At 38.7% G+C, this 19,671-nt stretch overlaps 1 protein-coding gene across 2 annotated transcripts in view; it reads left to right on the forward strand.

Moving 5' to 3' along the window:
- Nucleotides 1-19,671, forward strand: part of NPHP3 (nephrocystin 3) — a 40,130-nt gene that overhangs the window by 16,655 nt on the left and 3,804 nt on the right. For both annotated transcript variants that reach the window (XM_037143880.2, XM_037143881.2), the window contains exons 11-24: nt 273-387; nt 633-776; nt 1,257-1,354; nt 2,378-2,480; nt 2,902-2,984; nt 4,363-4,501; nt 9,557-9,721; nt 10,763-10,857; nt 11,410-11,532; nt 15,307-15,496; nt 15,627-15,868; nt 17,123-17,198; nt 18,326-18,453; nt 19,353-19,593. In XM_037143880.2, the coding sequence (XP_036999775.2) occupies nt 273-387; nt 633-776; nt 1,257-1,354; nt 2,378-2,480; nt 2,902-2,984; nt 4,363-4,501; nt 9,557-9,721; nt 10,763-10,857; nt 11,410-11,532; nt 15,307-15,496; nt 15,627-15,868; nt 17,123-17,198; nt 18,326-18,453; nt 19,353-19,593 (1,942 nt within the window). The remainder of the gene's footprint in view (nt 1-272; nt 388-632; nt 777-1,256; nt 1,355-2,377; nt 2,481-2,901; nt 2,985-4,362; nt 4,502-9,556; nt 9,722-10,762; nt 10,858-11,409; nt 11,533-15,306; nt 15,497-15,626; nt 15,869-17,122; nt 17,199-18,325; nt 18,454-19,352; nt 19,594-19,671) is intronic.

The following is a 19,671-nucleotide window of genomic DNA, read 5'->3' on the forward strand; positions in this document are numbered from 1 at the left end:
TGCCATGTTTGTAATTAGAAGTTGATGCTCATTTTACTAATACTTTAAATTCAAATGTACACTATTTTGGCTTATATTTGTGAATATCAATTTGTAATTAAAATGAATCTATAATTTTTTAATAGTTAATTTAAAAGTATCTAAAAGTAGAGAAAAATGGAAATTTCCCATATTTTTAAAAAATTGGCCCTGTGATTGCTGGTACGTAGCATGTGAAAATGAATGCACTGTGAACCCTTTTCTGTGATGGTAAATGAGCTTCATTCTTTCAGGATTCAGTTACAACAGAAGAATTCCCCTAACACGCTCATTCTGTCTCATTTTGTGGGGAGACCCATGTCAACCAGCTCGGAGTCCTCCTTGATTGTTAAACGACTTACTCTAAAGGTATAGTGTGCCATCTTTTGGAATTACCAGAGTTTTTATTTAGATTCAGATGTTATTGGGGCTAAGTACCTGGTGATAAACCAATTTTCAATATTACCCATTTGTTTTGGTTTTGCATAAGGTTAAAAATACTACTCATTGCAATTTGTGACTGAATTTTGGGTTAAAATGCAGAGATAGAAATACTTGTCACCAACTGTGATAAAGCGTAACTACTTCAGTCTGTGTGTGTTCTCATCCGCCAGCTGATGCAGCACTCTTGGTCAGTTTCTGCTCTCACGCTGGATCCTGCTAAGCTTCTAGAAGAATTTCCACGCTGGCTAGAAAAGCTCTCTGCCCGTCATCAAGGCAGCATCATCATCATCATTGATTCCATCGATCAAGTTCAGGTACTGTTTTTACTTTGCAACCTATTGATATACTCAGAACAGTACAAAAATATCAGTAATGACTATAGCAGGCATTTAATTTACATGTTTGTGAAAAGAGTCTTGATATTGTTTCTTTTATTTCTGCTTAATTTCTACAGAGGAAGCATGTGGATAAAAAAAAATACTGTTTGCCAGTAGATGCTAATACCTTGTTGGGAAAGAGCAACTAAATTTTCAAAAATAGCAAAAATTGTTAATTTTGACATATTTTTAGGGCCTGGGTATTTCCTTAAAGTGTCCAGAATTTAGATCTGTAGCAATTGCCTTTTGCCACTTTTTTCTTCTAATATTCTGAGATAAATCATCCAAAAAATAAGATTTTATCTTTAATAGTAGTGAGAAACTTACAGAGAATTTTTATTTAACTTGGGGAGCTATTATTGGGTTGTTCTGAAATATTTTAATTAATAGATTGAATTTTGTTTTTATATTTTTAAGCAAGTTGAAAAACACATGAAGTGGCTGATAGACCCACTGCCAGTGAATGTAAGAGTAATTGTTTCTGTGAATGTAGAAACATGCCCTCCAGCATGGAGGTACGATGCTCACTTTAGTTCTTCCAGATTATGTGAAATGTTTTAGGTACAGACAAGGCAAGGTTTTTGATGTGTGTTTGCGTTTTTCGTGTTTTTTATAAAAGTGGCAGTGAGGATGGGGAGAAGTGGACCTTGTCAGGAAAAAGATGCAAACTGGAGGGTTTGGGGGAGGTTAAATCTGGGATGTGAGAGAGGGGAGAGCTGAGATGACTCCCGAGTTTCTGATGAGGAATCAAGTAACTTGTGGTCCTATGAACTGAAGGGGAAGCCCAAAGGACAGGAAGGTTTGTTTTCCAACATGGTTAGTCTGAGTTGCCAATCATAACTTGATGTCTAGTAGGCAGTTACATTTATGGATGAGGAAAACAGGGAGAGGGCTGGACTGAGACATCTGTGGTCCTGAAATGCGAGCTCATGGTGACAGTCCTCCCGGAAGGGACGCAGTGGTGGACTTCCATGGGGCAGGATTTCCCCACCTGTTTTGGCTCCCACACGGAGCTTTTTCAGTAAATGTTCTCACCTCCCTGCCTAGAAGTTTAATACCACACATATTCTATTTGTTAGTTCATGCATATAAACAGATATGTGTGTATATTTGTACTTCATACATAAAAAGAATAAGATTTTTCACCCCCCCCAGTCTTCACCATGCCATTGAGAATGCATGTTGTAGGGTGATTGAATTTCATTTGGATTACAAGTAACTTGTGGGCAAAGACTGTGTTTTGTGCTGTTCCTCATGGGTATAGTACACAGAACTAGAGATGTTCTACCACTTCACTACCTAATGCACATGCTATTTATTTTATGATAGTCTTTGTTGTGATTAATTGTTGAAAATAATGACACACATTAGAATAGATGAAATAATATCACTTAATAGGATTAACAGATTAGTTTTGCTTATTTTATAAAGGCGGTATATAAAATTAATTCTTGTAGTGGATTTTGACTTTTGGGTAGAGTACAGCTTTTGTGCTATTATTAGAAGAGAATTTCATTTTTTGTTTCTTTAAATAAAAGGTTGTGGCCTACTCTTCATCTTGATCCTTTAAATCCAAAAGATGCAAGATCTATTATAATTGCAGAATGCCACTCTGTAGACATTGAATTGAGTCAGGAGCAGGTAAGTATTTTGAATTATGCTGCTATCTTTTACTCTTTATCAGCTTTTCTGTAAAACATCTTATATGAGACTTAAAAGTCATTACTCTCTCTTCTTATAAGGAAAATTGAGGTTAGTAATTACTTTGTTAAGTGCATTTGCTCTTAAATTTATAACAGATACAAAAGCAGTAAGAAAGATTTTGGTCGTAGGTTTACCTGACTACATTATATTAAGCAGGTATTTTAAAAGCCACACAAGCATTTGCATGTCCCCCCCCTCCTTGCCCCGTGGCCTAGCACCCCTCGGCAGTGATGCTTTTGATGAGATGGCAGGACCTGTGTCCTTCCTGCAGGGACATTTGTTGGTGGCTCGGTAGTAAAGACCTCTTAATCCCAGGGTGGTTTTGTATTTTGTTTTGTTTTTTGGCAAACTGGTGCAGGAGAAGAAGCTAGAACGACATTGTCGTTCTGCCACAACCTGCAATGCTCTTTATGTCACCCTTTTCGGCAAAATGATTGCATGGTAAGTGGTGATTATTTTACATGATCTTCTGCATATTTCGTGTTTGCACACTGCTTCCTCACCATGTGGCACGGAGAACTGATCACCATGACAATCTCTTAGGCCACTCAGATTCTCTTTACTCTAACGGTGATACTAACATCCTGTGCGAATGTGACTTATGGCTGAAGATCAATAGCCTGGGAACTACCACAACTTGTTGAATATGTTTGTGTAATTTTCATCATACTAACCTTTTACCTACTGGGGGTTGCAAAAGAAGGCCATCTTTGGCCTCATTCGGGGCCCACCCCTGAGGGCTTATTGTCACCTGCTTGAGACCCCCTGGTTTTGGGGAAGTGAGGAGTCAGCTGAGGCATAAAAAAGTTATTTCGGGTGCTTTTGAGTATTAGTAGATAGGTATGTAGGTAGGAATTTTTATTTGTCTCTGGTGTCAAATCCTGATAAATCTTTCATCTTAAAATAGATTATTTTAGATAATTCATTAGTAATTTATGTTTAGCTGAGCATTAGGAAGTTTCACTATTTTTATTTCTTCTTTAGTACTCCCTCAGCCTACTTGTTTGTTCATATGAAACCAGAGTTAAAGATGATTAATTTTTGGTATTCATTACAATAGATACTAATCCTAGCACAACTCATATTCTAGACACTGAGTCTAGTACTCGTCTCTTAATTCCACATTCTCATCTTAAGCACTAAATCTGGAGTGAAAAAAATCTTCAAAAACTTTGACTTGCCTGTGGTATTTGCACTGTTCTTTCCCACTGTTCCCATAGTTGTGCAGTGAATCTGGCCTCTGCAAACATCAGTAAGTACAATTCAAGAGTGCAGGTCCCTTTCACATTTCACAGTGTTTATTGAAATTATCTATTTGAGAAGGGCTATGGACCATTTTTTTTGTTTTGATTTTTTCTCTTTTTTAGATGTCTTTTTAATTTAAAAAATTAACTGGTAAATATTGTGTAATAATTTAAAACAAACACTCCTGTTTACTAATTTTCTTTAGCCTGATATTTTCCTAATTCTGGCTCTAAAAAATTTAATTTGCATGGCCTACTAACTAATATTTATTTAGATGGCATGCTTCTAGATGATAAGAACCATATCTTACTCATTTTTATGTTCTGTAATACATAGTAATTGTTTGAATTTAATAAGAACCAGCCTTTGTTTATTGAATTGAATTAAATGGTACGCTAAAATAAACTTGACCCTAGCAGCCCCATAAAACTACTCTTTTCCTCCATCATGTTTCAGAATTCCTGTTATCAGTTGCTGTGTAAAAAATAGAGATCACATTGTTCTTAATCTACCCCAAATTTTTCACAGATGTTGGCAGTCTGTAGGAAATTAAATCTATTCTCGATTCCAACAGTGCTGGGAGAGCAGACAGTTTAGATCAAACCCTTCATCAGTGTTTCCAGTGTCAAGACACTGTGTCCTTGTACAGACTTGTTCTGCGGTCTATCCAGGAATCCATGGCAAATGATACGGATAGAGAACTAATGAAACAGGTAAAGTGCAATAAACTTATGAAAAGAGGAGTATTTTGCTTTGTTTGTATTTGTGTGAATTGAAATAAATAGCAAATAGCAAATTTTGGTGAATCAGTGCTTGAGTACATTCAAGCAGATACAGGAGTGTGTGCTTGCATCCAGAACTGGTATCTCAGGACATTTGCATTTTCCTACTTATTGAGATTTTTAATCTTTTCATGGTTATTGGCTATTCTTGTTTCTTCTTATGTGAATTCTTTGTTCAAGTCCTTTAAACATTTGTTAATTGAGGTATTTGTCTTTTCCTTATACATCTGTAGAATGCATTTTTAAATATTCTACATACCGAGCACAAACCCTTTGTTACCCAGTGTGCAAGTAAATGTTCTTTTCCTGTTTGTTTCTTATCTTTTAACTTTATGGTGTTACTCATTACACAAAGTTTTATTTTCATGAAGTCAGAGTTATCAACAGTTGTTTTTATGGTTTAGGCCTACCTATCTTCTTTTTAAAATCCTTTGCTGTCATGCAAGTGTTCTCATTTTCCCTTCAGAATAGCAGACAGTTCTGCCCGTCAGGTGTAAATCTTAACTCATGTTGATTTGTTTGTGTTTATTGTGTGAGAAGGGAGTCTACTGTTTAATCGTTGGTCATTGGCCTCTTTTACCCAAGAGTGCATCTTTCCTAAAGATTTGGAATGCTGTCTGTCGATACAGACACATGAATTCGCTTCCAGGGTTTTCTCTTCCAGTTTTGCCTGTTTCTTGCCGATACCGGTGTCTTAACTATTAGAATTTTAAAGTGAACTTTAATATTTGACTGGGCAAGCCCCTACTTAATATTATTCTTCATAATTGTCTTGGCTAATTTCCCATGTGTATTTTTAGAACTGGCTCAGCAAGTGCCATGGAAACCCATGAATTTTTGGAATTTCATTGAATTTAGAGACTTAAGTTGAGGAAAGTACCGTGTAAGTCTGCTCCTTCATGGAAAACCAGACAGCTCTCCACAGAGTCGACTTCTTTAATGATTTTCAGTAACATTTTACCTTCTTCCCCATAAAGGTCTTATACATGTTTGCTTAAGATCTGTTTCTAAGGACTGTATAATTAAAATAACATTTTATTTTAATTTTCATTGAAGTTTAGTTGGCATAAAACAGTCCATTTGTCTCAGGTATGCAGCATAGTGATTCGATATTTATATGCCTCTTGATGTGATCACCACACTAAGTCTAGTAACCATTTGTCACTTGCCAAGTTACTGTGACATTATTGACGATAGCCCCTGGGCTGTATACTACATTCCTGCAGTTTACTTATTTTATAACTGGAAGTTTATACCTCTTATTTCCCTTCACCTTTTATACACATCAAGGATGTGGGAAAAAGAAAACCCTAATACACAGTTGATAGGATTGTAAATTGATGCATCCACAATGGAAAACAGTATGGAGATCCCTCGGCATTTAGAAGAAAACAAAAGCACTAAATTGAAAAAATGTATGCACCCCTGTGTTCGTTACTGCATTATTTACAACAGCCAAGATCTGGAAGCAACCTAGGTGTTCATTGATAGATGAATGGATAAAGAATGTGTGGTGTATGTACACGGGAATATTAGTCAGCAATGAAAGGAATGGAATCTTGCCATTGAGACACCATGATGGACCCAGAGGGTATTATACAAAGTGAAGTAAGTTAGAAAGAGAAAGATAAATAAAATAACATTGTAAAATGTGTTAGTTAAATTCAATTTTGATTTCTGAAATCTTACTTTATATTTAGCAACATTGATGAACTCATAGTTTGAACCTGAGTCCATTTTTACATTAATTTCTCAGCTTGGGGGTTCCTTGGGGTTTTGACTTTTCATGTTACCTTCCAGCCCATGAATGTCCTTGTCTTCCCCCACATCTGTGGGCTAATGTTTTCCTCTTGTATGCCTTCCCTGAGGGGACAGCCCCCGGAAGGTCCCGGTGTTGGCAGGCGTTCTAGTTCCAGCTGCTTGTCTCCAGGAGCATGTAGGCCCACCCTCCCTCCTCACTCCGGGTGTGAAAACCAGGGCTCTGAAGCACCCATCCTCTATCCCTGCCTTCCCCCAGAGACAGCACCCTAGCACTTAGCCCTCTGAGTTTCACTTTTCTATCATTTTTGGCACCCAGAGTACTTCCCTTTCTTTCCCCTAGGCTCAGCTGTGCTTTTGGAAATATTTTATCTGTTGTCTGATATTAACAGGGATTTGTTAGCAGAAGAGCTAGTTTCTTCCACATCCTCCCTAAGAATTGGAACTGTTTCATTAGTTTTAATAATGCATTTCCTGAAGTTTTAGTTTTCACTAAACTTTTTCCATATATGTGTTATCTTTGGCCTGCTGTATTTTATATATGCACTATTGTCAACCTTAAAAATAAAACCACCAGTTATTTTATTAGCAGAATGGGTTTATTCAAGAATGCAGAGAATTGCAATTGGGGACAAGCAGGCCACGGCAACACCATAGGCCTGCCTAGATAACAAGGAGAGGGGCGTGCTTTTACAAGGTTTAGGAGGACACTGGGGAGAGTTATTTTGAACAGAACTTCATTGGAGAACTGAAACCAGAAAAGACACAGGTATTCGGGCTGTCTGTCACTACCAAACCCAATAAGAAATGACAGCGATTGAATCTTTATGGGTACTTTGTTTAGATGGCTAGTGATCTGAGAAGGTGGTGGGTTCATACCCTAACAGACCATCTTGTCTTTTCTTTCCCGGCTGATTTTTATACCAGGGAATAAACAAGGTGAGGCGAGGGCTTTGAGATTCAGGGAGGATTATGTGAAAGAAGCTGCAACATTCCTGTCCTAGGCAGTTAGCTGTTCCCAGGGGAGTGTGGTGGTCTTTCTCTCCCTGAAACACAAAGGCCCGGATGCCTCCACTTGTCCCCAGGCAGTAATCTGTAGCAGTGCCCCAGGAGGTCGGCTGTTTTCCCAGGAGCCAGGACGGACCTTATCTGAACAAGACCTTATCGGAACAAAAGCTTTAACATATACATTACTGTCTAGGCTTATAATTTTTTACCTTAAACTAAAATTTTCCAACTCTTGAGTCCCCTATCAGAACAAGAATTCAAGGTTGTGACACTTTCTCACTGGCCACAAGCGGTGGTTAGTGCATTGTTGCTGGGGTGGAAAGGGATCTCCCTATTTCTTAAACATGGGAGATGAAATTCCCATGTGATTAATATCCTCTCTTGTCAAAATAATTGTCTTTCTTCTTCCTGCTTGTTATGCAGGCTTCAGTGAGTGATAGGTGCATGAGATGTTCTCCCTTCAGGGCTTCCTGACTTGATTTTAAATGTTTCCTTTATTTATTTTCACTCTATGTTATTCTTTTAAAATTTTTTAAAAATTGTTGTATAAGTACCTTGGTCTCCATTTTCATCCCATCACACTGCCCACCCCACCCATCCCTACCTCCCACCCTCAAACCCACCCCCTTGGGCTTTGTCCAAGTGTCCTTCATACATGTTCCTTGATGCCCCCCCTCCATTATCTTCTATTTCCCTCTCCCTCCTCCTCCCTGATCATTGTCAGATTGTTCTTTATTTCAGTGTCTCTGGTTGTATTTTGCTTGCTTGTTTGTTTTGTTGATTAGGTTCCACTTACAGGTGAGAACCTATGGTATTTGTCACCGCCTGGTTTGGTTGACTTAGCATAATGCTCTCCAGTTCCATCCATGCTCTTACAAAGAGTAGGAGCTCCTTCTTTCTCTCTACTGCTTAGTATTCCATTGTGTAAATGTACCACAGTGTTTTGATCCACTCATTTACTGATGGGCACTTAGGTTACTTCCATCCTTAGCTATTGTGAATTGTGCTGCTATGAACATTGGGATGCATAGGTTCTTTTGGGTTGGTGTTTCAGGATCCTTAGGGTGTAATTGCAACAGTGGTATTGCTGAGTCAAAAGGCAGATCTATTTTTAGTTTTCTGAGGGAATTCCATACTGTTTTCCACAGTGGCTGCACCAGTCTGCAATCCCACCAACAGTGTACTAGGGTTCCTTTATCTCCACATCCTCTCCAACACTCGTTTGTTGCTTTGTTTGTGATGGCCATTCTGATCCGTGTGAAGTGACATCTCACTGTAGTTTTAATTTGCATCTCTCTGATGGCTAGTAAAATTGAGCATCTTTTCATATGTCTCTGGACCTTCTGTATGTCTGCTTTGGAGAAGTGTCTGTTCAAGTCCTTTGCCCATTTTTTAATTGGTTGGTTTGTCTTCCTAGAATGGAGTCATGTGAGTTCTTTATATATTTTGGAGATCAAATCCTTGTCTGAGGTATCATTGGCAAATATGGTTCTCTTTTGACTTTAATGCTGTTTTCTTTAGCCATGGAGAAGCTTTTTATTTTGATGAGATCCCATTTGTTTATTCTTTCCTTTATGTCCCTTGCTCTAGGGGACGTATCAGTGAAAATATTGCTGTGTGTAATATCTGACATTTTCCTGCCTATGTTCTCTTCTAGGACTTTTATGATGCCACAACTTATATTTAAGTTTTTTATCCACCCCGAATTTGTTTTGTTGTATGGTATAAGTTGGTCGTTGAGTTTCATTTTTTTGCATGTAGCTATCCAGATCTCCCAACACCATTTGTTGAAGAGGCTATTTTTACTCCATTTTATGCTTCTTCCCCCTTTGTCAAATATTAATTGACCATAGGGACTTAGGTTTATTTCTGGGCTCTCTATTATGTTCCATTGATCTCTGTGTCTGTTCTTATGCCAGTACCAGACTGTTTTGACTACAGTGGCCTTGTAATGTAGTTTTATATCAGGTATTGTGATTCTTCTTACTTAGTTCTTCTTTCTCAAAATTGCTGTGGCTATTCAGGGTCGTTTATAGTTCCATATCTTGTTCTTGATTAGTGTCTTTTGGGAAGTGTGTTTCATTCTAAAAAATCTTTATCAGTTTCTTAAGTCATTTGAATAATAAATCAGTAAATTTAAAAGAATTATGGAAATTTTAATGATCATTAGCTGTGTATAGAAGTACTTTATGATCACTGTAAACCTGATTTTCTACCTAGATTCTCTGCCTCATAAATGTTAGTCATAATGGTGTGAGTGAATCAGAACTGATGGAACTCTATCCAGAGATGTCCTGGCCTGTCTTGACCTCCCTTATTCATAGTTTATATAAAATGTGTTTGCTGACTTACGGTTGTGGCTTGCTCAAGTTTAAACATCTACAGGTAAATGTCATTTTAATAAATATTGTTTAGTTTTACTTACAAATGTCAACATATTGCATACTGCATCATACCGTATTATACAATATTATTTTAAGTTTCAGTTATAAGACAAAATTGAAATCTGAAATTCATTATTATAAATTTTTTTGTAATGATTTTAGGTTAGATGTAAAATTTGGTTAATAAAATCTGGCTTATATTTAATATTATATGTAATATCTTTATGAGATGGTTATTACTTTAAAAGGTCATTTCTTTCTGGAAGAGGAAGCATATTTTTTCCCAGTTTTATAATTCATTGAATTGCAGGTATAGTTATATATGTATTAAAAGCTTGGACTCTGTAAGTCAGTCAGCCTCTGCTTACAACCAAGCTCTTTAGAGCTTAATAGCTACATAACCTTGGGCCAGTTCTTCAAGCCCGGGGCAACTTTTCCAGCCTACCACAGGGGTTGTGAAGAGAAGTAACTGACATGGTCCTTGGTCCTTGTGAGGTACGAGACGTGATGTGTAGCACATAGTAGTAAATGTTTAGGAAATATTTACTAATACAATTTTCATCTGCAATGCCATGATTGGCTTATATACGTATGCAAATGGAAACAAAGTCTTTCATGCGAGTATGCTGTATTGTATTTGTAAGTATAAAATGTTTATACTTTTACAGGCTTATTTTTCTCCTTTATTGTTATTCTTTTTAGTACTTTATCAATCTACATCTTAAGCATTTTTATTGAAGTATAGTTGATACACAACATTATATTGGTTTCAGGTGTACAGTAATTATTCCTCATTTACATTTCTGGAATTTTTTAAAATATATTAACTAAAAGCTTGAAGTAAATTATGTTTGAGTTCTTAAAATATTAGTACAGGAATTTTTATTCTTGTATCAGTTTATCACATAAATACATCCTGAATTTTTAAATATTCTAATGCCGTTTCTAATATACAACAATAAGAATTAAATAATTATAAATTCCATTTTACGAATTCATAATACAAAAGTAGAATGCAGTATTTTCTCTTTTTCGTCCCTAGGCTTGGGAGACAGTTAGGCTGGAGCACATGGAAGATGCCACCGTTACGTCCTTGTACAGGCAGAAGCTAATCGGTTACTTCAGCGCGCAGCTGAGGTACCGTAAATGCCGTAGTGTCCGTCGTGCTTTCTGCTGCCCACCTCACCTGTGTCCTTAGTTCTCTTTCTTAACGTACAACTTCACGTATAAATATTTAATCACTACAAAAAGATGAACTTCTCCCCCTATTTTGTTAATGTCAAAAGGATAAAAGATAATTCCGTAAGTCTTATACTACTGTGCTAAAGATTCAAACTTAAATAAAACCAATACAGGATCACTTTATTATTTTCATCTTATTCCAGTTAAATAGTTTGAAAAAAATGGCCTGTGTATATCTGTGTGTGTATATGTGGGTTCATTGAGGGTTGGTGTTAGGGTTTTTTTTATAATTCAATTTTAGGAAAATACCTCTACAGTTTGGTTGGTGTCCCTGAGTATGACTTTATTTATTTCCCTAGTTGTATTTGTAAAGTTTCTAGCGTTGGTAATTAAAGAGTCAGAGGTGTACATTACACATACTTCTCTTCCTTCAGCATTGGTCTGAAGCCTTTCGAAGCGTTCTCATTGTAGGAAGGTGCTGTGAGTGTTGTCCCTTCTCTTCCGCAGTCAGGACCCAGTGACTTGGAGAAGCGCAGACGAGCTGCCGTGGCTTTTTCAGCAGCAGGGAAGTAAACAGCAGTTGCACGATTGCCTTCTCAATCTCTTTGTGTCTCAAAACCTCTATAAGAGGTAAGAAACTTTTTTTAGAACCCCTTTCCCCAGAAAAACCTGTTTAAACAGTTGTGCTGCTTAACAAAGAAAAATAACATTTTTAACTTAAAAATGGGTCCAGTTTCATTCCTGCCTGAAATATAAAAGTGTGGGAGACATTTAAGACAGTTTGCAAATTATAATGAGTTCTATTTTTTTCCAGGAGGAAAAAAGTAAAAAGATAGAGAATGGCTGCTTCATAAAATCAGAGCTAGGACGATCTTTTTATTTTTTAAACTATATTTTATTGATTATGCTGTTACAGTTCTCCCAGTTTTTCTCCCTGTGCCCCTCACCCAGTAGCCTCCACTCCCTCAGGCAGTCCCGCACCATTGTTCCTCCCGTCTTTAGGGTCGTGGGTATAAGTTCTTTGGCTACTCCATTTCCTGTACCACGTTTTACATCCCATGGCTATTCTGTAACTACCTGTTTGTACTTCTTAATCCACTCGCCTCTTCACCCATTCCCCCCGCTCTCCTCCCATCTGGCAACCATCAAAACACTCTCTGCATCCATGATTCTGTTTTTGTTCTTGCTTGCTTAGTTTGTTTTTTAGATTCAGTTGTTGATTGATATGTATTTATTGCCATTTTATTGTTCATAGTTTTTATCTTATTTTTCTTAAATTTAAGTTTCTTTAACATTTCATATAATAATGATTTGATGATGGTGATGAACACATTAGTTTTCTCTTGTCTGCAAAGCTCTTTATCTGCCCTTTGATTCTGAATGATATATTTGCTGGGTAGAGCAGTCTTGGCTGTAGGGCTCTACTTTTTGTGACTTTGAGTGTTTCTTGTCATTTTCTTCTAGCCTGAAAAGTTTCTCTTGGGAAATCAGCTGATAGTCTCATGGGAACTTTCCTATGGGTAACTTTTTTTCTCCTGCTACTTTTGAGATTCTCTCTTTATCTCTGGCATTTTAATTATGATGTGTCTTGGAGTGGGCCTCTTTGCATACGTCTTGTTTGGGACACTGTGCTTGCATGTCTGTTTCCTTCACCAAATTAGGGAAGTTTTCTTTCATTATTTCAAGTAGATTTCCAGTTTCTTGTGCTTTCTCTTCTCCTTCTGACACCCCTATGATGCAAATATTGGAATGCTTGAAGTTTTCTCAGAGGCTGCTTACACCATCCTTGTTTTGGGTTTCTTTTTCTTCTTGTTGTTCTGATTGGTTGTTTTTTGCTTCCTTATGTTCCAAATTATTGATTCGATTCTTAACTTCATCCACTCTACTGTTGTTTCCCTGTAAATCGTTCTTTATTTCAATTAGTGTGTCCTTTGTTTCTGATCTTGTTTATGCTTTTGAGGTCCTCACTAAGTTCCTTGAGCATCCTTATAACCAGTGTTTTGAACTCTGCATTTGATAGATTGCTCATCTCCATTTTGTTTAGTTCTTTTTGTGGAGTTTTGATCTGTTCTTTCATTTGAGCCAAGTTTCTTTGTCATTTGGCAGCTTCCCTGTGTTTGTTTCTCTGTATTAGGTAGAGCTGCTATGGCTCCCTGTCTTGGTAGTATGGCCTAATGTAGTAGGTGTCCTATAGGGTCCAGTGACACACCCTTCCCCATCACCCAAACTGGGTACTCAGGGTGCGCCCTTCGTGTGGGCTGCATACACCCTCTTCTTGTAGTATAGTGTTGATTGCTGTTGGCAGGTTAATGGGAGGGATTTACGCAAGCCAGTCAGCTGCAAGGATTATCTATGACCAATGACCTCCAACCTCTGCCCTCCATGGAGGATCAGCTGTGCAGGGGCAGGGTGCTGGTGCTTCAACAACATTTGTAGCTGTCCACTGAGTGTGCAGGCTCTGGGGTTTCCCGGTGGCAAATGCCAAGGTCACTCACCCCACTGTGTTCCGCCCAGGGCCACTCTGCAAGAGCTATAAAGCAATCTGAGATGACTGCTACTTGTGCTGGGCTTGGACATTCCAAGGCAAAGCCAAGCTGTGAATCTAGGCTGGCTGCTGCTAGTGCCAGGCCTGGGGCCACTTAGCAAGAGGTACAGGGGCTGGTGGCTCAGTGAGGCCATTATTGCTAGTTTGAGGATTAAGGAAGTTGCAAAGCTTGAGCCAAAACCAGCCGCCATTCATATGGGGTGGGCCCATTAGCTGGGTGGACAGTCTCAAGGGATTTGTAGAGTGGGCAAACAGAGTTAACCAGGTTGATGGAGTCTCAGGTATGGCACATGCCTGCCAACTCTGTGGCTGGGGGGGGGTGGGGTACAGAAAGGCACAGTGGCCTCTGCTCTCCTCTCTATTTGGGAGAAAGCTGTACCCCAGCTCTCACCTTCATGCCAGATACTTCAGTTCTTCCCTATAGGCCACTGGTGCAGCTACCCCCGTGCTGGAGCTCAGAGGGAGTGAGTCTGAGTAAGTCCGTATTTGGGTTTTTGAAGAAGAACCATTTGGAATTCCAGAAGTTTTTCCCACTCACTCAATCCCCACTGGTTTTTTCAGCCAGAAATTATGGGGACTTATCTTCCTGGCTCTGGAACCCCGGGCTGGAACTCCTCACTCTGATATTCCTCCTGAGTTTTTATCCACCACATGAGGGTGTGGGACCAACCCGTCCCACATCTGCAACCTTCCTGCCGGTCTGGACGGATGTGGTTTCTTTAATTCTGCGGTTGTCAGACTTCCATTCGACTAGATTTCTGATGGTTCTGAGTGATGGTTGGTCTATATTTTAGTTGTAATTTTGATGTGATTGTGTGAGGAGGCAGGCTGTGTTTACATGTGCTGCCATCTTGTCCGAAAGTCTAGAATGATCTTGAGACAGCTTTGTATCTTAATCTTGCCTTTAAACAGGTTTGATACTAAATCACCTGAAGAGGTGGTTTGCGATATCTGACCCTCAAGGCTGTCAGATACCTCACAGTGTGTTGGGTTCTGTCGAGAATCTGACTGGTGTTGAGTTTAAAGAAACTATTACCCTTTTTAAATAAGTTTCTTTTCTGGTATACTTGAACATACCAGTGTTAGAACCACATATTCTTATGAGCCAAGCTTCTGGCCTGGTAAGCCTCACGAGGAAGTTTTTCTTTCTCACTTAGAAAATTTGACATTTCTCATGACAGCTGCATAATTTGCTTTTCCTCCTGAGTGAACTCTCAGATTTCATTGTTGTACCTCATAGCTCATTTCTTATCTTCATTCCAATTTGTTGTGATTCTTTTGAAATCAGAATTCATGCTTTAGTTTACCAACTCCCATCCTACTTAGTATCATCTACAGATGATTGAGCTTACTTTTATTACTCAGTCCCTTGATGAAAATACAAAGTAGATATCCTACGACAGGTTGCCAGTGTTTTGTTAGTTTCTTCTGTTCTCATTTCCATCACTTAAAATACCTTTTTAGGGTGAACTCAGCAGTTGACTACATGTCATGAAGTACCTAAAAAGAACTCTGATAAGTTTCCATTGATGAGTAACATCCATAACGATGTTAATGGTAACAACCCCTACCGTGGAGCATTTTGTGTGTGCCATCATGTACTCACAGGAACACCTGAGGCAGGTAGTGTCAGTGTCTCCCTTTCTGCAGAAGTTGAAGTCTCAGAGGTCACCCATCCTGTTCACGGTCACACACAGCTAGGAGGCAGTGACTCACACAACAGCCTGCGTCCGAGTCTTACCTCGCTGCACCATACTTGCCTACTAATAGACTGTCAATAACTTGATATGAATTCTAGCATTTTCACTTGATAATGGCTTTTAAAGTTTGTCATTAATTGCTATTATTTGTTGAAACAGAGGACACTTTGCTGAGTTGCTGAGCTACTGGCAGTTTGTCGGCAAAGACAAAAGTGCAATGGCAGCAGAGTACTTCGATTCGCTGAAGCAGTACGAGAAAAACTGCGAAGGCGAGGAGAACATGATTTGCTTAGCAGGTCTCTATGAAACCCTGGGCCGATTTCTCAAGGACCTGGGCCTACTCAGCCAGGTAACTCTGGCTGGAGTGGGGCAGTGTGGGCTTTTCTGTTTACTCTGGCTTCATTTGTTGTGCTAATCAGATGGTGGGTATTCCAACCATTCATTCACTTTAGTTGGCCTTTAATCTTTTTTCCCTCCAGGCTGTGGTGCCTTTGCAGAGGTCTCTAGAAATTCGAGAAACAGCTTTAGATCCAGATCACCCAAGAGTAGCTCAGTCCCTCCACCAGTTGGCAAGTGTGTACGTGCAGTGGAAGAAATTTGGCAATGCAGAACAACTGTATAAGCAGGCTTTGGAAATCTCTGAAAATGCCTATGGTGCGGACCATCCACATATTGCTCGGGAACTTGAGGCACTTGCAACTCTGTACCAGAAACAAAATAAGTAAGATTTAGATCACTAATACTCTGGTCTTGTGACAGGGAGTTACATAGCTCTAAAAGCAGTCATGTGGTAGGCTGCTTTTGTGGCTGTGTACCTTTCCTTATCCTGTGTCTGTAGGATGTGTCAAGTTCAGATACTCTTTTTTGGCCTGCGTCTTCATGGGGTAAACAGAAAATGAGAATTGTAAGATTCCTCTCTGTCTGAAGATGAGTGGCGGGTAGAGCATGGTGTTTGGAGTCACGGAGTTGTTGGATTTGAATCTGGGCTCCTGCACGGACTACTAGCTTGGTGTTTGTAACACTGAGCGCCTTACTAAGACAAGGGGCTGTGAACCACTGTCTGTGGCCAAGTCCAGACAGCCTTCTGCTTTGTAAGCAAGGTTTTATTGGAACACAGCTGCATTTTCTCATTTACATACTGTCTGTGGTTGCTTGTTTGATTCAGCCATAGAGTTCTTTCAGTAGTTCTGACAGAGACCACATGGCCCACAAAGCCAAAAACACCATCTAGCCCTTTGCTGGACCCTGGTCTAACAAAAAGTATCTATTAGGCACCCACTGAAGCACATCTTTTCCTCTACCAGAAGTCATTTCTTTTACTCCGTCAAAACTAAGACATATTGGAATGTTTTTCTTTTAATTTTTAGAAGTATTGTTCACAAATTTTGTATGAATTTCACATTTATATTTGACCACAAATTAGCCTTTACAGAAGAAGGTGATATTATAGCAAACTAAAATTTTAGATTTTTATTTAGATTGTCCTTTAGAGATTCAAAGGGAGTTAAATCAGTTAAATATCTGTTCAATATCTGCTACTTGGAGGACTAGATTTGTTTTGTTCGATTTCATTTTATGAAGTGTTCTGTTAAAGATTTTTAATTCCACCCTGGCCAGGTGGCTCAGTTGGTTGAAGCATCATCCCATAGGCCAAGAAGGCTGCAGGTTTGATTCCAGGTCAGGACACATGCCTAGGCTGTGGGTTCATCCCCAGTTGGTTGGGGAGTGTGCGGGAGGCAACAGGTTGATGCTTCCCTCACACATTGATATTTTTCTCTGTCTCTTCCCTGTTCTCTCTCTAAAGTGGGAAATTATTTAAAATATTTTTAAATCCATGACTTTTACTTCTAGCAAAAACACTGTCTTAATAGCCAAAAAAGCTTTACGCTGGGTAAGGAGTGCTCTCATTTCACTGAAGTGTGATGCTCTGGACACGTTTCTGTTGTTTGACTCACTTTCCTTTTTATTTCTTAAGATACGAACAAGCTGAACATTTTAGGAAAAAATCCTTTAAAATTCGTCAGAAAGCTACAAGGAGAAAAGGCAACTTGGTAAGGAGAGATTTCTCTTGTCCTGTGTTGGACCAGAGGGGAACAGAGCCTGTCCAACTCACAGAATATAGCCACGTGGGCCTCACATGGTTTAATAACTTCAAGGTTTTAAAGCAACTTCTAGAAAAATGCTGATTAGTATTTTCTTATTCACTTATAATGTGTATTAAATATTCGTGTTGCTGAGAGGTACAACTTAGTGGACTCCTAAGAAGTAGAACTGTATATAGTAATTACTCCACAGTGTCATCGTGCTGGGCACTTTAAACTTGTACTGTTGTATGTCACTGTTTTCAAGTGAAAACTGGAACAGTCATGTGAAGGTTGGACTTTGGAAGATAGACTTGAAAGCTGCCTCAATTCTTTAAAAGGTTGGAAAAAGTAGTAAAAGAAATTTTGCTATATTTTATGTTGGATTCAAAAGCAAAGAAATTATTACCCTTGAGAACAAAAAAATTATTTTCACATATCTAAGCTGCTGATAAAATCTGAATAGGACATGTTTGTTTTAACTTGAAATGTTATATACAATTTTCTAACTGAAATATATTTGACAGATAAGTGTAAATTTAAGGAGTGCAACATACTGATTTGATACATTTATATATTGAAATGATTGCCATGGAAGTGATAATCACCTCTATTCACATTGCATAATTATCATTTCTTTTTAGAGGAGATAATTATGAGTTAGTCTCTTAGCGAGTTTGATGATTGTAATACATGTGGTTATCTATGTTCATTATACTGTGCACTCGACCTCCAACACTCCCTTGGCTACTAGTTGTAAGCCATTTGTACAATCTAAGTGTTTACCAGTAGGGTTAACAAATATCTGCAAGTTAACTCTGTTTCCTGATCTTTTTTGAAGCTCTTTGGGACTCAGTTCACTTTGCTAAAATATCCCATAATTATTTTCACCATAGTTTTTAATGAATTTTGGAATGTGATGCCATGCAGAGATACGTATATTTTCAGTAACCATTAGATTCAGTGTGATACCTAAAGTAATTGTAATCTGCCCTAAAGGAAACAGGAGAAAGGAATCTCTAGAGCCTCAGTATATTGTTTGGGAACCACAGTTCGCACTCAGGTAGTGACTGCTGCCAATTTTGTGTTTGCTACAGTACGGATTTGCCCTTCTGCGCAGGCGGGCCCTGCAGTTAGAAGAGCTTACGTTAGGCAAGGACACTCCTGACAATGCTCGGACCCTCAATGAACTGGGCGTTCTCTACTATCTTCAGAATAACTTAGAGTGAGTACCGTGGTCTTAATAATGCAAACATGAATCTTATCTTTTTTCTGTTAGATGCAAAGCTGTTTTACATTTCTATCAAGGCAAGCTGGAGAAAATAGATAGCAACCATGCCACATTGCCTGTATGACATGTTATGAAGATTGCCACACCTAACGAAGTCCGTGACATTTTCTCCTCTGCTTTCTTTCACATTGCTTTCTTAGTAGCTAAAAAGTTATCTGTGGCTTCCCTAGAGTTTTGTGTGTTTATGAAAAGCAAGTTTGTGTAAATATGGTATATGAGCCTCACAGAAAAAGAAACTTGGGACTACAGGAGAATAAAGAAAAGAATGTAGATGGATTCCAATTCTTCATTTTAATTGGACATAAAAGATAAAATGACAATATTTATCCTTTCTGAAAAAGAAGCGTATTGGGGCTTCTTTAGATGTCAGAAAAATATAGCAAAATTGATACTTTGGATATCAAAAATGTAACAGATTTTTAGTCTACTTCACAAAAAGGCTTTTTAATTAAAAAGTATTAAGTACTAACCCCAAAGGGAGAAAGAGCAAATATCATAATCTCTTGTTTGCCTTAGGTCTAATTATTTTAAAGAGGTAAAAAGCTTATTTGGAAAATGTATGTGGGTGTGTCTTTTAGAAGTGAAGTGGAGAACTGAGGCCATCACCCAGTTATTTATGACCTCAAGCTAGCAGGGAAGCATTTGTGATTTTTGGAAAAGAGCAGGAAGGGAAGAGGGCTGGGAAAAAGGGAGAAAGGATTTTGAGCTGAATCCCTCATTTTCATTCCCTTGGATTTAAGAACAAAAATGCTTGGTTCTCCACCTAACTCAGACTAGGGATTTTGCTTTCTAGAGAATAAGCTGTTTAAACCACTTTGGGGCTTTGTTCACAGAACAGCTGACCAGTTTCTGAAGCGTTCCTTAGAAATGAGGGAGCGCGTCCTAGGACCAGATCACCCTGACTGTGCCCAGTCTCTGAACAACCTGGCGGCGCTGTGCAATGAGATGAGACAGTACGACAAAGCGGAAGAGCTCTATGAAAGAGCTCTAGACATTCGGAGACGGGCACTAGCTCCCGATCACCCTTCTTTGGCTTACACAGTGAAGCACCTTGCGATCTTATACAAGAAGATGGTAAGTAATCCTCGGCATGCTTACATGTGTTTTATAATATACCAGTGCAACCATAACTGCATGAGCAAAATCATTTGT

Source organism: Artibeus jamaicensis, unplaced genomic scaffold (genome assembly GCF_021234435.1).
Source record: "Artibeus jamaicensis isolate MK-2021 breed Jamaican fruit bat unplaced genomic scaffold, CSHL_Jam_final contig_519, whole genome shotgun sequence".
NCBI classification, from domain to species: Eukaryota; Metazoa; Chordata; class Mammalia; order Chiroptera; family Phyllostomidae; genus Artibeus; species Artibeus jamaicensis.